General features: G+C 41.8%; 1 protein-coding gene across 4 annotated transcripts in view; it reads right to left on the bottom strand.

Annotated features, from left to right (window-relative positions):
• Positions 1–6,578: 6,578 nt before the first annotated feature.
• LOC124142445 (multiple epidermal growth factor-like domains protein 10) overlaps positions 6,579–15,327 on the bottom strand; it is an 81,875-nt gene continuing 73,126 nt past the window's right edge. For all 4 annotated transcript variants that reach the window (XM_048399447.1, XM_048399433.1, XM_048399443.1 and 1 more), the window contains 6 exons: positions 14,788–14,931; positions 13,132–13,269; positions 12,796–12,804; positions 11,940–11,975; positions 11,428–11,512; positions 6,579–10,851 (listed from right to left, as the gene is read on the bottom strand). In XM_048399447.1, coding sequence (XP_048255404.1) covers positions 10,611–10,851; positions 11,428–11,512; positions 11,940–11,975; positions 12,796–12,804; positions 13,132–13,269; positions 14,788–14,931 — 653 coding nt within the window. In that variant the 3' untranslated portion in view covers positions 6,579–10,610. The remainder of the gene's footprint in view (positions 10,852–11,427; positions 11,513–11,939; positions 11,976–12,795; positions 12,805–13,131; positions 13,270–14,787; positions 14,932–15,327) is intronic.

Genomic DNA, 15,327 nt, shown 5'->3' with positions numbered 1-15,327 from the left:
CACCGCGATCATTACACGCTTGGTTCACACATCTGTTGCTGCACCTGTTCTCGCATTTTGGACCCCACCACGTGTGCTCACATTCAAAGGAACACACGTAAAGGTTACATGATACATTATTACAGTGTCGACATTTCCCACGGCAATGTCCGCCAACAAAGCTTTCTTGATTGCAGTGTTTTCCGTGCATCACATTCCTGCACTTTCCCAAACCAGACCAGTGAATCACTTTCTGAAAGTATATAAGAAATTGCTACATAATAAAATGATGAATCGCAGATGATGATCTTCCAGGAGTCGTATTGTCACAAAAGTCACAGAATTGTACGAAACTACTCAAAAACTACTTGTGACACACTTAAAGGTTCACGGGGACGTATGCAATACAACTACCATATTATAACTGGTATAAATATGATTGAGTTTCAGATTTCGTGAGCTGACATTCAATACCACATGGGCATTACTTCACCTGGTAAACTGCCAGGCAAAAGAAAGTATACAAAATTGGAAACATATTAGTCACAAAGAATTACCGGAGTCTGTATAAGCATTTAGGAGCTACATGTACATGTACATTACAAGGAATAATATGAATAACGACTTCGTTATTTTATCTCCATGGCGTTGCAGGGCTACGTCTTGCCCCTTCACACCTCAAGCAGCCCAATGTCTGGTAGTTACAGGACATAAGTTGTTATCCGTAATATTCCTTGTGATACAAACATCGCATTACCACCCCACCCACCCCCACCCCCACCCCCGTCAGGGATGTTTTTATATACATTTTGACTTCCTTATCTGTAAGGCCAGTAACGCCGAGAAAGTGGATTGATTAAAACATCAATGGTTTGGATCTTCTACTTCCTCTTCAGCTCAGGGTGAGCCTATCTTACAACACGTCGTGGTAACTAAACAGTTAGTCTGAGAAACATGATGAGAACAAACTCATATGATTTCTATTTCACATAACGAACGTACTTATTTTACTATTAGGAGGAACTAGAGAAGTATACTGTACGTATTCCATGAGGTTACATTATAAAATGGCGCTAATTATGTCTGGCTAATCGCACACTGCTTTAGAAACCCTTGCAATTTCAAAGCACATACGACTCATATTACATACTATAATATTGAGATCCCATGACCTTCATTATTGAATAATTGGTACAATGTGTGAAGCCCATTTCTGATGTCCTCCCGCCGTGAACTTTGCTAAAAGCGGCGTAAAACCATACTCGCTCATTGTGGAATACTTCCTTGTACGTTCCTGAGATGAAGCACATATGACTAAGGGTGTATAACTGTCGAAACATTGAGAGCACATGACCTGCATTATGGAATACTTCCGTGTAAGTTCATGACACGAACATCACTATAAAATGACTTGTCGTCGTCAAAGTGGCTTATCGAGATGAAAAACGTTTATGGTTCCTGATAGTGGAAATACACCACTTCATTAGTGTACGACTTGTTATATAATATAAATAAAAAGTCAACGTTAAATTTGAACTCACTCAGCACAGATAAATACCACTGAGTTTATGATGAAACTCGGGGACTGCAGTCTTCCAGCAGAATTTGTCTGCACTGTATAAGGACTATGAACATACTAAATGCCCTTCTCTTTATAAGTGCCAAAATGTTGGCGTAATGAGCGTAATTTGACGTAATCATTGCCTTTTCCATGATAAAGCACCTTGATGCTCACAATCAGGTGAAATTGAGTTTAGTATATTATATGGCAGTGTATTGTTTTTGTTAAGCAATGATTGTAGCTGTGTTACATTGTTTCTCATTGCAGTGTATTTTGAAAAAAAGATTAATTGTCAGAAGTGTTGTACTATTTAGCGCAAGCAGTGGTGAGGAAGTTGCTATATTTAGATGTGTGTTGTGTAAACTTCCGGAATAGCATGAATGGATGTCAAGCGATATAGAAACATGTGGAATATCATGTGATGGTCTTGTGACACTGGGCCTGGTCTGGCACTGTGTGGAAATTTCTGGAAGGTTGTTGTAGTACATAAGTGGTGCGGGCACGTGCCTGTCATCCCTCGCATTTCTTACATCAAAAATCAGCTTTCGTGTGAAGATCACTTATCTCTGGAATCCAATCTAGGCCCATCTCGGGGAATTGACCACTGTCGTTGCTGGGCGAATATATTATTATCACTGACTTTTGCTGTCACCACTGTTTTGGTATTTGATCCTGACCACTGCCAACATATTATATATTGCCACTGAATATTGCACTACTGCTGTGCAGTAATTTGTATTGATTTGTCAACCTAGAAAGCATGTAATACATTTGTTGATTGTATGTTGGTTTCACACTAAAGTCTTTTGCGCACATTATACTGCCCTCGAGCCGGCCAGTCTTTAATTGTTTTATCCCCTTTATGTCGACGCACAGGCAGGATAGCAAGTACCATCCATTTTTAGTTCTGACGTAGACAGGGGATGGCACAACCGATCTTCCGCTCTCCAGGATACACCACAGCACTGGAGACTGTCCCAGTCATTATGAGAGTATGATCGTAGCTTTTGAGTATATGTACTGGCGGACCCCCCCAATCCCCCACCCCCTAAAAAAACCCAAACCCATAACCCCTAAAAGATTGCCATGGACTCATTGTGATGCAAAAGAGTCGTATGTAGGAAAGTGTCGAATTCAAAGCTCCCTGTTTTTCCCAAAACATTAAATACATTCTCTTTGCTGATTTATATCATGTTTTATGCACGAATTGTATTTCCAAACATCTTTTGAATATAAATACCAGCATTTCGCATTTTGTAAACTATAATTGTAGATATAATTGTTTAAATATGCCGACCAACAATGACTGAAAAAAAGTACTATGAAAGTTCTATGAATATTAGCTTTCGCGGCGATCCGGCCGTAAAATCGGTTGTTTCAATCAGGTTTTATTATTGCGAATTGGCAACTTCTGTTTGACCAATCAGAATCGAGTAATTTCCACATTCATGGTAGAATTACCCATGAAGACCTATAAATGCATCCGTCTTTTCATGCATAAAATTCCATGAGTAAGTAATTCGTCACACGCAGTACAAATGGGGGCGAGTTAATTCAAACACAGTATCGTGAATTGAGCTATTGTCCATTCAGAAGTTTTGCCCCTGCCTACAATTATGGGGTGTGGGGGTCGAGCACACGGGCACGGCCGCCTTGATAAATGTTAAACCGTGTAATTCTTTCACGATAAAATTGGTTGAATTGAGACACAAAGAATGAACAGTAAAAAACAACTTGTTAACGGTCAAACCTCGTAAACGATATGCCACGCCTATCTGGAAATGAGCGGTTTGGTGTTCATTGTAACACAATACAGTCACTCTGGGGTCGGTTACAACATACAGGGAACGCCAGGGACAGACCACGTTTTGGACGTCCACGAGTAAGGTCAAGTCAGCAAGAAAATCATGTCCGTTTGCTTCACCTGAGAAATCGATTTGAGACTGCATCTTTCCCAGCATCACTGACTTACATTGGTACGAACATTGTGAACATCAGAACAGCTGTACGACCAAATTTGCTGCCACGTCATGTCATGGTCAAGACAATATCTGAGGTTCAGGTTACAGGACTGGAGGTAAGTCATCTTCACAGACGAGTCCAGGATTCATCTTGACAGCAGTGATGTCCGTCCGCGTGATTATCGATGTCAGATGGAACGCTGCGTGTCTGACAGTGTGTTGTTTAACGTGTTTGTAGTCATCGTAGTCATCGATGGCAAGCTGACCATAACATGTGTACGGTACCGTGATGAAGTGATCCGTCCTCAAGTCCTCCCGTTTCGTGAGACCAATCAACGTCATATTACTTTACGGCAGCACGCCCTCACGTTGGAAATGTGGTCACATATTCCATTGGACAGCCGAGCCTCCCCACACTCCCTTGGTCTTCTGTTTCACCAGACCTGTTGTCCTTCGAACGTGCGTAGGAAGAAGTGAAACGTCGTTCATGCCGACTTCCAAACCAAATGGTGACGTTGGTCCAGGCCTTGGTTCACACCTGGAAAGACATCTTACAAGCCTTCCTCAACCATTTTGTGTCGTCATTGAGGTGCCGTTTTTTTCAAGCCCAGGGTGGTCATACCGATACTTATGTGTGAACTGACAATTGACCCTACGCCACCTTCAGCCTGAGATGACGTTTACAAAGAATTCATGTCGACACTGTTTCATGGACAACAATATATTGTTCTGTTGCAAAATCCTTCTCTGTTTGCATACATTATTTCCCCTGATAGTAAGTGAAGCAAAGCTCTTTTACCCGCTGGTATATTTAGAACTGCATTTGTCATTTGTTACATTGCACAGGACAAACCTACAGGTCACATAGGTAACGTGGGAATGTGAAATAATGAATCACACGCCAAAATAATGCTCATCTCCCATCTGATAATGGTTTTGATGCGTTACAGCAATGTAGATCTGGACTTCGTTTGGATCCTGTTACCTTGCAAATGTTAACAGATACATTTCAAAGGTTTCAATTTATTTAATAAAATAAAAAAATAACGGCATAATTATTAAAGTACAACGTGTACAGAAACGTGTTAGAGAACGAATAGGCAACTATCTGTAGGCAACATATATAAAATCAAACCAAAAAGCAACATAATACTAAATGTAGACAAAACATTAAGGAAACACTAATGCAGTTCAACGGGTTCAAAATGTCCTGCAAATATAGAAACAACGTCTCCTTGAGGAGGCACAAATCAACTACCACAGAAAATAGCAAATTGAGAAGCCTATCCTTACACAAATACAAACAACTATTACGTTTCATAGACATTCGTTCATACATGTATGTGCACAGAGAAAGAAATGTATTAGGAAATTAGGAAGCCCGTGCCTATGTTATTATATAAAGTAAATTCTATACGCCCATAAGTCTTCCGGATATATAAGAGTGTGAACAGCTTCAGTTGGAAGGGAAAGTGTCGCAGGTCGTAAACATTACCTGGTATGGTATTGACAGATGAAGTAATATAATCAGTGCCAATCTGGGATCGGAGCCCGTGACCAGATACACACGTCTATGTTGACAGAGCCATAAGCACTCATCGTAATACTTTACGATCACTGATGCAAACATTATTCATGTTAACAATCTACGTTGCCACCAAAGATGCGGTAAATATCCAACCATCCAACTGTATCCAACGAACGATTCCGTTTACGTACAAGTAACAACGTAAGTAAGCTACGTATTCGAGAAAAAATAACATACATGTACATTCAAATCGTACCAAAGCCATCAATTATTTTTTAAAACATATTCTGAAACGAATTGAAAACGTGCAAGGGGAATATAAAGCTGCGACCACACTTGATGTCACGGTGATGAAATATACTTTGAGAAGTGTTGTTGAACGATGAATGTAGGCCATGCACAACCGAAAAAGCAAATGCAATGACCCAGCTTAAGATAAAAGTCTATGATCGACAGGAGGGGTCAAAACCTAAAGTCAATGACGTGTGTGGCCACTTGTGAAACAACTCAAGCCGTACAGCGTCTCCTCGTGGACATAATACATATGTGAATAACGTCTGGTGGTAACCTGTTCCATTCAAGCTACAGGGTGAGTTTAAGTTCCCTGACGGTATTCACATGTTGAAGACGTGAAAGACGTTGTCCAAGGTAATCCTACAAAGGTGATAGTGCAGGTCAGGGAAGAATTGGGACGTTGTTTTGCAACATGAATTGTTTTGAGACCCATGCTGTATGTGCCCGCGCGTTATCCTGCAGGAACATGTGCAGATCTTGATGTTGACGAAAGAGAGAGACGACGTGGTTTCTAAGAATGTTATCGCTGTAGTACACGACGTTGACCCTACACGACATGGATATGGAGCAATGTCTGTGGTGATAACTGATCTCAGCCCTCACCGCCACAGCGGTCCGTCTGTACAACGCAGTCATCATGATACCGTTCGCCACTGCGACGCTATACACGCAAACGGCCATCAGCGTTTCTCAGGTGAAAACGTGATTCATCAGAGAACAGGACACCATGACAACGTTGTGATCTCCAGTGACGATGTTCCTCAGCCCAGCGCCGGCGATCGTCTCGATGTCGTTGCTTCAGGACGTGGCCAACGTAAGTTCATCTGGCAAAGTAGACCGGCGGTTGGCTGTCGGCGATGTAGAGTGTCTGTGCTGTGTTTCCACGTCGACCTGGTGTAGTGGTAGCCGTCCAGGCAGATGGAAGTGTCCGATCTCGGAAATTTTAGCAAACAGTATGGCGATCTGTTCGTGGCGTTGTAACACGTCTTTGACCAGAACGAGGGCGATCTCTTGTGGTTCTGGTCTGCTGGATCTCAGATAAAGTTTAATTGTTGAATGATGTCACCCAACCCGTTGTGCGAAACTCGGGACGTCATGCCAACATGTAGCATGCCAAAGGCGCGTTCGCGTTGCTCAGGGGTCAATCTTGGCATAACCTTTTCCTGCGTTCTTGCAGCATGCGATGTGAATTAATGTTGGCTTCGATTTTATACCAAACATCTGCATGACTTTCACGTGAAATTCCATTTTCTCGTTGCATCACATGTCACGTTTTGGTTTACATATGTGCTGTTGCGATCATTTTGATGCTTTTTGGAGCTTAAGCGATGCTCATTCACCTTAAGGTTTTTTGTTGATAATGCCCTGACATTACTCACACTATTCCAATATCATAAGAACAACGCCCACATTTCTGTTGGCGCGTTTTCAATGCGTTTCAGTATATGTATCTATGTATAGTACTAACCGTTACATTATAACAAACAATCGTGACAGTATACAGTAAAGCGCACATATAAGATCCATGTTCATTTAAAGACCCAAAGCTTACAAAAAAATTGGATTACGCAACCAAAGTTAGACAAACATGTACTCCCTATGAATACATAATGTAAACTTTGTGTGCTGGCGATTAGGTGCCTCACTCTGGCAAGTGTGGGTTCGAATCCCGGACGGGACTCAACCCAAAAAAGAACGAGAATCTGTACTTTACTAAGAAAGTTTTATCCCAAATATAACATTAGTTACATGTACTCCCTGAAATACTACTACTACATTAGAGATCTATCGTCCTCGTCTGAACATGCCAATGTCGGAGTCATGTGAGGTTAATTTGATAATAGATAAGGGCACTAAGGTATAAAATACCTGACCAAAAAATGTAAACCGAGGAGGGAAAAATGTATTGATGAGAAATAGATATATATTAGGTTGCATATATTGAGATTAAAAAAGGAAAACAAAACAAAAATACAAACCAAGACTATGTTAAAAAACAAAGTAAAACTACTATTGAGTGTAGTGAAGATGGAGAAGAATTACTCCAGGGTGTAACAGCTAATCTAATATCAATATCATATACTTATAAATAAAGAGAAAATACTATTGCAATTCATAGCTGCAGTATAGTTATGTGTAAGATTAGATACAAAGATTGTTATTAGGGAACCCTCAAGTCTCATTTTTCAGAGCTGAAGCTGAGAAGGGTATTAAGGTAGGGTACAAGGGATGAGAATGGGGTGATGAGTATAGCTGCTAGGGCTTAGAGGGGATGGGTATAGGCTACTTAGGCGAAAAAGGGGGATGTGTATAGGCTAAGTGGGCTGAGGAGAGGATGACTCTTGGATGCTAGGGCTGAGAAGGGGATGCATATAGGCGTAAATGGGATGACTATCGGCTTCGAGGATGAGAAGGGTATGACTATAGGCTACTAGGGCGAAGATGGGGATGCATATAGGCTCCGTGGGCTGAGAAGGGGATGGCCATAAGATGCTAGGGCTGAGAAGGGGATGAGTATAGGATGATAGGGCTGAGATGGGGGATGAGTATAGACTGCTAGGGCTGAGATGGGGATGAGTATAGGATGCTAGGGCTGAGACGGGGATGAGTATAGACTGCCAGGGCTGAGATGGGGATAAGTATAGACTGCCAGGGCTGAGACGGGGATGAGTATAGACTGCCAGGGCTGAGAAGGGGATGAGTATAGACTGCCAGGGCTGAGACGGGGATGAGTATAGGCTGCTAGAGCTAAGAAGGGGATGAGTATAGGCTGCTGGGGCTGAGAAGGGGATGAGTATAGGATGCTAGGGCTGAGAAGGGGAAGAGTATAGACTGCCAGGGCTGAGAAGGCGATGAGTATAGACTGCCAGGGCTAAATGGGGATGAGTAAAGGCTGCCAGGGCTGAGATGGGGATGAGTATAGACTGCCAGGGCTGAGACGGGGATGAGTATAGGATGCTAGGGCTGAGATGGGGATGAGTATAGGCTGCCAGGGCTGAGAAGGGGATGAGTATAGACTACCAGGGCTGAGATGGGGATGAGTATAGACTGCCAGGGCTGAGACGGGGATGAGTATAGGATGCTAGGGCTGAGATGGGGATGAGTATAGACTGCCAGGGCTGAGAAGGGGATGAGTATAGAATGCTAGGGCTGAGATGGGGATGAGTAAAGGCTGCTAGGGCTTAGATTGGGATGAGTATAGACTGCCAGGGCTGAGATGGGAATGAGTAAAGACTGCCAGGGCTTAGATTGGGATGAGTATAGACTGCCAGGGCTGAGATGGGAATGAGTAAAGACTGCCAGGGCTGAGACGGGGATGAGTATAGGATGCTAGGGCTGAGACGGGGATGAGTATAGGATGCTAGGGCTGAGAAGGGGATGAGTATAGACTGCCAGGGCTGAGAAGGGGATGAGTATAGACTGCTAGGGCTGAGACGGGGATGAGTAAAGGCTGCTAGGGCTGAGAAGGGGATGAGTATAGGATGCTAGGGCTGAGACGGGGATGAGTATAGACTGCCAGGGTTGAGATGGGGATGAGTTTAGACTGCCAGGGCTGAGACGGGGATGAGTATAGACTGCTAGAGCTGAGAAGGGGATGAGTATAGGCTGCCAGGGCTGAGACGGGGATGAGTATAGGATGCTAGAGCTAAGAAGGGGATGAGTTTAGGCTGCTAGGGCTGAGAAGGGAATGAGTAAATGCTGCTAGAGCTGAGAAGGGGATGAGTATAGACTGCCAGGGCTGAGACGGGGATGAGTATAGCCTGCCAGGGCTAAGACGGGGATGAGTATAGACTGCCAGGGCTGAGACGAGATGACTGTAGGCTTCTAGAACTGAGTAGGACATGACTACAGGCTGCTAGGGCGAAGAATGGGGATGTGTGAAGGCTCCTTTGGCAGAGGAGAGGATAACCATAGGATGCTAGGGTTGAGAAGGGGATGACCATAGGATGCTGGGCTTAGAAGGGGATGATAATAGGCTGCTAGGGCTGAGAAGGGGATGAGTATAGACTGCTAGGGTTGAGAAGGGGATGCGTATAGACTGCTAGGGTTGAGAAGGGGATGAGTATAGACTGCTAAGGCTGAGAAGGGGATGAGTTTAGACTGCTAAGGTTGAGAAGGGGATGAGTATAGACTGCTAGGGCTGAGACGACGATGAGTATAGACTGCTAGGGCTGAGAAGGGGATGAGCATAGACTGCTAGGGCTGAGACGGGATGACTGTAGGCTTCTAGGGCTGAGTAGGACATGACTACAGGCTACTAGGGCGAAGAATGGAGGTGTGTTTGAGCTCCCTCGGCAGAGGAGAGGATGACCATAGGATGCTAGGGCTGGGAAGGGGATGAGTATAGGCTGTGTTTTGTTAAAGTGAGGATGACTAAAGGCTTCAAGGGCTGAGAAGGGGATGATTCTAGGCTACTAGGCGAAGAAGAAGATAATAGGCAAAGGGGATGAGTATTGGCTGCTAGAGCTTAGAAGGGGATGAGTATTGACTGCTAGCGATGGGAAGGCGATGATGATAGGCTGCCTGCGATGGGAAGGGGTCATGTATAAGCTGCTAGCCATGAGAAGGGGATGACTATAGGCTGCTAGCCATGAGAAGGGGATGAGTATTGGCTGGTAGCAATGGGAAGGCGATGATGATAGGCTGCTTGCGATGGGAAGGGGATAAGTATAGGCTTCTAGCCATGAGAAGGGGATGAGTATAGGCGGCAAGGGCTGAAAAGGGAATGATAATAGACTGAGAGTAATTGTTTTATCACGTATATGCTCATGGGCATGTAAAGGAGATTAATTATGACAAGGCAATTTTTACATAACACTGGAAATAGAATAAAACACCGGAAGTAAAATAACAATTGTTAATTACTTTTCTTTTGCACCTGGATGATTTTAATTAATAATTTTACGTTTCATATCGTCCTTACCATACATGTATTATTCGAATGTGTTTTAATTTAGGTTGTGTGAAGAAACTGTTATTTAAGGGGAACCCATCAGAGATTGACGAAATATGTTGCAATGATTGTCATCTCTATGGGTCCAAACATCAGCAAGATTAAAATTTGATTTTCCAATCTTAATTATTCAATGTCATTATTGGTATAGCATTAAATTATTTATTCCATGCGTTTATCGGTTTGGCTATGACAAAACTATGCACATGAACAATATTTTTGGCTGTATCTTTAACCTGGAGAAAGAAGTGTTATTATTGTTGAAGTGCAGCTAATACAAAGACCTATCAAACGTATATCGTGTATAATCTTGTGGGATAATATGTGACGCGATCACTGCGTGCTTTCGCCGTTAACAATAAATGACAACGGTCGGGAATACACGTGGTCCTCATCCTCATCTTGACGGGGGGCGTTGCCCAGTCGTCCAAGTCTACTGTAGTCAAGTGTGTGAACGTCTGCGACGGTGGCATATTGTGGAGCCAGATCTGTTGCCACAGAATAGATGGGCTGGTTGACCATTTGCAATGTTTCGTACGGTCCTGTATCCTTAACTCGGGGACGTCTTTTCCGTCTAAAAATAATTATAAATGAATGGTATTCAGCAAAATGTTATGCATGGCGTAGAACAATTACCGGAATAGTCATGATGATATCTGTATAAAACGAGTTCGGACGAGTTCGATTTTAATGTCAGAAGTGTTCCGTTAACGTGTGTTAGGTGTGTCAAAAACAAGTCTGATGAATAATATTTTATACATGTACCTCGAAATGTACAGTATAGTCAAAAGTGTATTTTTTATATGTACAGGTTGAAAGGTTAACTGTGTTGTTTTCTGAATAAATCATGATAATAAGTATTTTTGCATTATATGTTTCGGTCCTCTTATTGTGTCATAAACAAATCACTTTTAATATACATGTAGTCCAAGGGTTTCATGAATTACCACACGAGAAAAGAGAAAAGAAAAAAACATTTTCAACTTTATAATTAAAAAGACGAAATATAACGATATTCGGTTCAACTTAGAACTTGTTAGGTCTAATTCATTGAAGAATGGGAAGGTTGGACTTGTGTTTTTCATCATCATAATAACCCTGGTTGGTGTTAAGCACTTATTTATCAGCGAGAGGAAAGTATGGTAATCACCTGACAAGCACAATTGCGATAACAACGACGACGATGACAATTACCAACAGCAGGGCAGCTCCACCCACGGAACCTCCAATTACAGCTGAAGTGAAGCATGGAATAAATAAGGCACATTATGTTATCTTACATGGAGGACAAACATCGCAGATGTCTTTTACACAGTTATGGATTTCCATACCTCTCCGAAATTTAGTGGATAACAGTGAACATGTTTTTGTGAGGTCATTTCGAGGAATGAAGTTAGTGTGCTGGCGTTGTGTTTATTTTGTTAAGAAGTCTTAACAGCCTGCAAATGGTCTTAAGGTTTGAAAAATAGTATATAATTAGGTATCATACGCATTCCAAATTGTTTGATAAGTATATTAGGTCGTGAGGTAGACACATGTCCACGGAAACACCAGCAATAATATGCATGTTTCACGTGTCTGTACAGTACGATGCTTGTTCATTATGCATGGATTTACAGGAAGAACCATATGATCAATGAATAATTTACAAAAGTTACGAACCAAGGTTGGTGTCACTGGATTTTCCCCCCATTTCATCTGAAATATAATATATATTGCATAATATGGAATGTTACATTATAACAAACAATCGTGATAGTATACAGTAAAGCGCACATATAAGATCCATGTTCGTTTAATGTCCCAAAGCTTACAAACCAATTGGATTACGCATCCAAAGTTAGTCAAACATGTACTCCCCGAAATACTACTACACTAGAGATTTATCGTCCTCGTCTGAACATGCCGATGTCGGAGTCATGTAAGATTAATTTGATAATAGATAAGGGCACTGAGGTATAAAACACCTGACCCAAAAATGTAAACTGTGAGGTAAAATGTAATTATGAGAAATAGATTCATATTAGGTTGCACATATTGAGATAAAAAAAAGGAAAACAAAACAAAAATACAAACCCAGACCATGCTAAAAACAAAGTAAAAATACCATTGAGTGTTGAGAAGATGAAGAAGAATTACTCTAGGGTGTATTAGTTAATAAAATACCAATATCATAAATAAATAAATAAATAAATAAATAAATAAATAAATACATACATACATACATACATACATACATACATACATACATACATACATACATACATACATACATACATACATACATACATAAATAACATTTTCTTCAATTCATAGATGCAGTATAGTTATGTGTAAATTATATACAAAGACTGTTATTAGGGAACCCTCAAATCTAATTTTTCAGGGCTTCATGAGTTTTGGCTACTAGGGCGAAAAGGGGAATGAGTATAGGCTGCGTGGGCTGAGGAGGGGATGACTCTAGGATGCTAGGGCTGAGAAGGGGGTAAGTATAAGCTGTTTTAAAAAGTTTACGAACCATTTTCATCTGAAATATAATGTATATTGCATTATATGGAATGTTATCTTTCTAGAACGTCACGTCCAGAGAATATTTCTCGATTATCATAATCGGTAGTAGAGAACAAAATATCTGTGAAAATTACATGAATGAATCACTGAAATCAATTATGACACCAGGTGTTCGCGAAAAGGGTAAACATATTGCATTGAGAAATATAATCAGCAACATAGGTGTCGCATGTATGTACTCGTACATTGATCATCTTTCATTGTCTCAGCTACAAGTTCAGCACATATTACAACGGTACAGTTCTACAGCAGTTTGCTACTACCATCATTAAAGTAATCTTACCCTCATCACACTTCACTCCAACCCAGCCCGGTTTGCACCCATCAGGGCATTGACCCGTCACGTGATTGCAGACGCTTCCCGTCCTGCAGTTGTGGCAGACGGATGAACACGTTGTCCCGAATGTGCCGCTGCTGCACGCTGCAAAAGGAAATACATATTTTCAGAACAATATTTGCGCGGGAATGTCCAAAACATGTTGTGCGCACTTGGTATTAATTAGATATGCAAATATTCTTGTCTTATGTACACATTTGCAATTAGTTATGTTAATTTAGGAGCCGTCTAGAAAAATTTACATTTTGTCGTCAGACACAATGTACAACCAATGAAATACAGCTATTCAGCGAGAGAGAAGAATGCCAAGGAGGTCATTCGTCCGTGGAATTGTAAACCATTGTAGTGGAATTGTTTGGTTTCAATCAGGATCTTTGTTGCCATTGATATATTTACTCACGTTATCATGAACATTGGGTATTTGTATTTGTATAGTATTTATATTGGGCATTCAACACCCTTGGGTGAAGTGTATTGGGCATTTGGTACCAACCAGTGAACGTTCTTTCAAATTGATTCCGCTTAAAAGGTTATTTCAGGTGACTTCAGTTGATCTGTTCATGTTTATTATGCTGCAGGGGTGTGTGTGTGGGGGGTGTGGGTGTGGGTGTGGGGGTGGGGGTGGCCCAGTCGTCTTTTCGCTGTGCAGAGTTGCGTCCCTTGGACACGTTCGAAATCTGATTGCGAATTCGAATCCCGGTTCGCCCCGATTATGTTTCTAGGTTTGTCAGCACCATACCCGTGCCCTTGGGTTTCACGAAAGTGCTAAACGTCTGCGTCCCGCATCACTTCGGCTTTTTCTTTCCACGTTATGCTGGTACGCCGTGATGTAACTGGAATACTGTTTAAAGCGGCGTTAAACCTTACTCACTCATTATGCTGTATAAGCTGACATGTTCAACTTGTAATATAGCACTTTGTTTCGTAAGATTCACATCAGTAGGTAAGTGCTCATGTTAGTCTGCCGATCAGAAAGTAAACCTATGTGAGGGAATACAGGTACGCAAGCTGAAAAGGCATCTTCCCGAGGCAAGGGAGTTAACTTACCGTAAAAGTCCAGTTTCCACCCTGCCACACTAGGCTGGAATTAGGTGGCTCGATCATAGCGCCATCATTGGCTATTACGAGTTTTATCCCTTCTTTGTCCCTCATTGATCAACAAAATTCCACCTAACATGTCACTTTCATTTGAATCAAACAAAATAGCTGCGCCCAGTTAAGACGGTGTGATCGGTAGTTAAGATCTATATTGTAATAAAACAGGTCTAACCTCTCGAGGTGCATCAAATCACTTTATCAAAAGCATGAAAAGATTTGACGGTGCACATGCTTTTCAAATCCTGCCATCGACCGAAATCTGCATGGCTGTCGTTATGTTGTTTACAAACCGAATTTCGATTTGGTCCAGCCAAAATATAACGAAATGCTAACCTGTGCACGTTTTCCACTTTGGTGAAACCCACGAACACGGATGTGACGTTGACGAACCAATTTAAGGATTATAATTAGAGCCAAAATGAGATTGAAATCCAAAATCAACTGATTCTGACATGACAAATAAAAGTAATCTTCAAGCCAATAGAAGCGAGAGGAATAACATACCAGCATCACATCTGGCTCCGGTCCATCCAGGTTGGCATCCATCTGGGCATTGGCCAGTCACGTGATGGCACACACTGACGGTACCAGTATAGCAGTTAGAGCAGAGCGATGAACACATAGGTCCATGTGTACCCGGATAGCACTCTGAAAATACAATTCAGTGAGAAAGTGAATATTAAGTAAGGTTTAATGCCGCTTTTAGCAACATTACAGCAATATCAAGGTGGGGGCACCAGAAATGAGTTTTCGAATTGTAGCCATGTGGGGAATCGACCCGGGTCTTCGGCGTAACGAGTGAACGCTTTAACCACTAGCCTACCCCACAGCCCTTACAAATCGGTGAACAACTTGATGGACAATGTTGAAAATAGTCTGTGACTTGGGAGTCTAATCATGGGAGACGCGATGCTGATTGGTTGCTTTAGCCTAGTGTCAAGACAATTTCGATTGTGTATGATTATTTCCCTGTTGGTAATTGGGACCGATTTTGATATATTTGAAGTGTTGGAAGAAAAGTAAGTTGTTGGATGAACGAATTGA

Source organism: Haliotis rufescens, unplaced genomic scaffold (genome assembly GCF_023055435.1).
Source record: "Haliotis rufescens isolate VD_foot unplaced genomic scaffold, xgHalRufe1.0.p SCAF_1, whole genome shotgun sequence".
NCBI classification, from domain to species: domain Eukaryota; kingdom Metazoa; phylum Mollusca; class Gastropoda; order Lepetellida; family Haliotidae; genus Haliotis; species Haliotis rufescens.
This window is presented reverse-complemented; position numbering and strand designations above follow the sequence as displayed.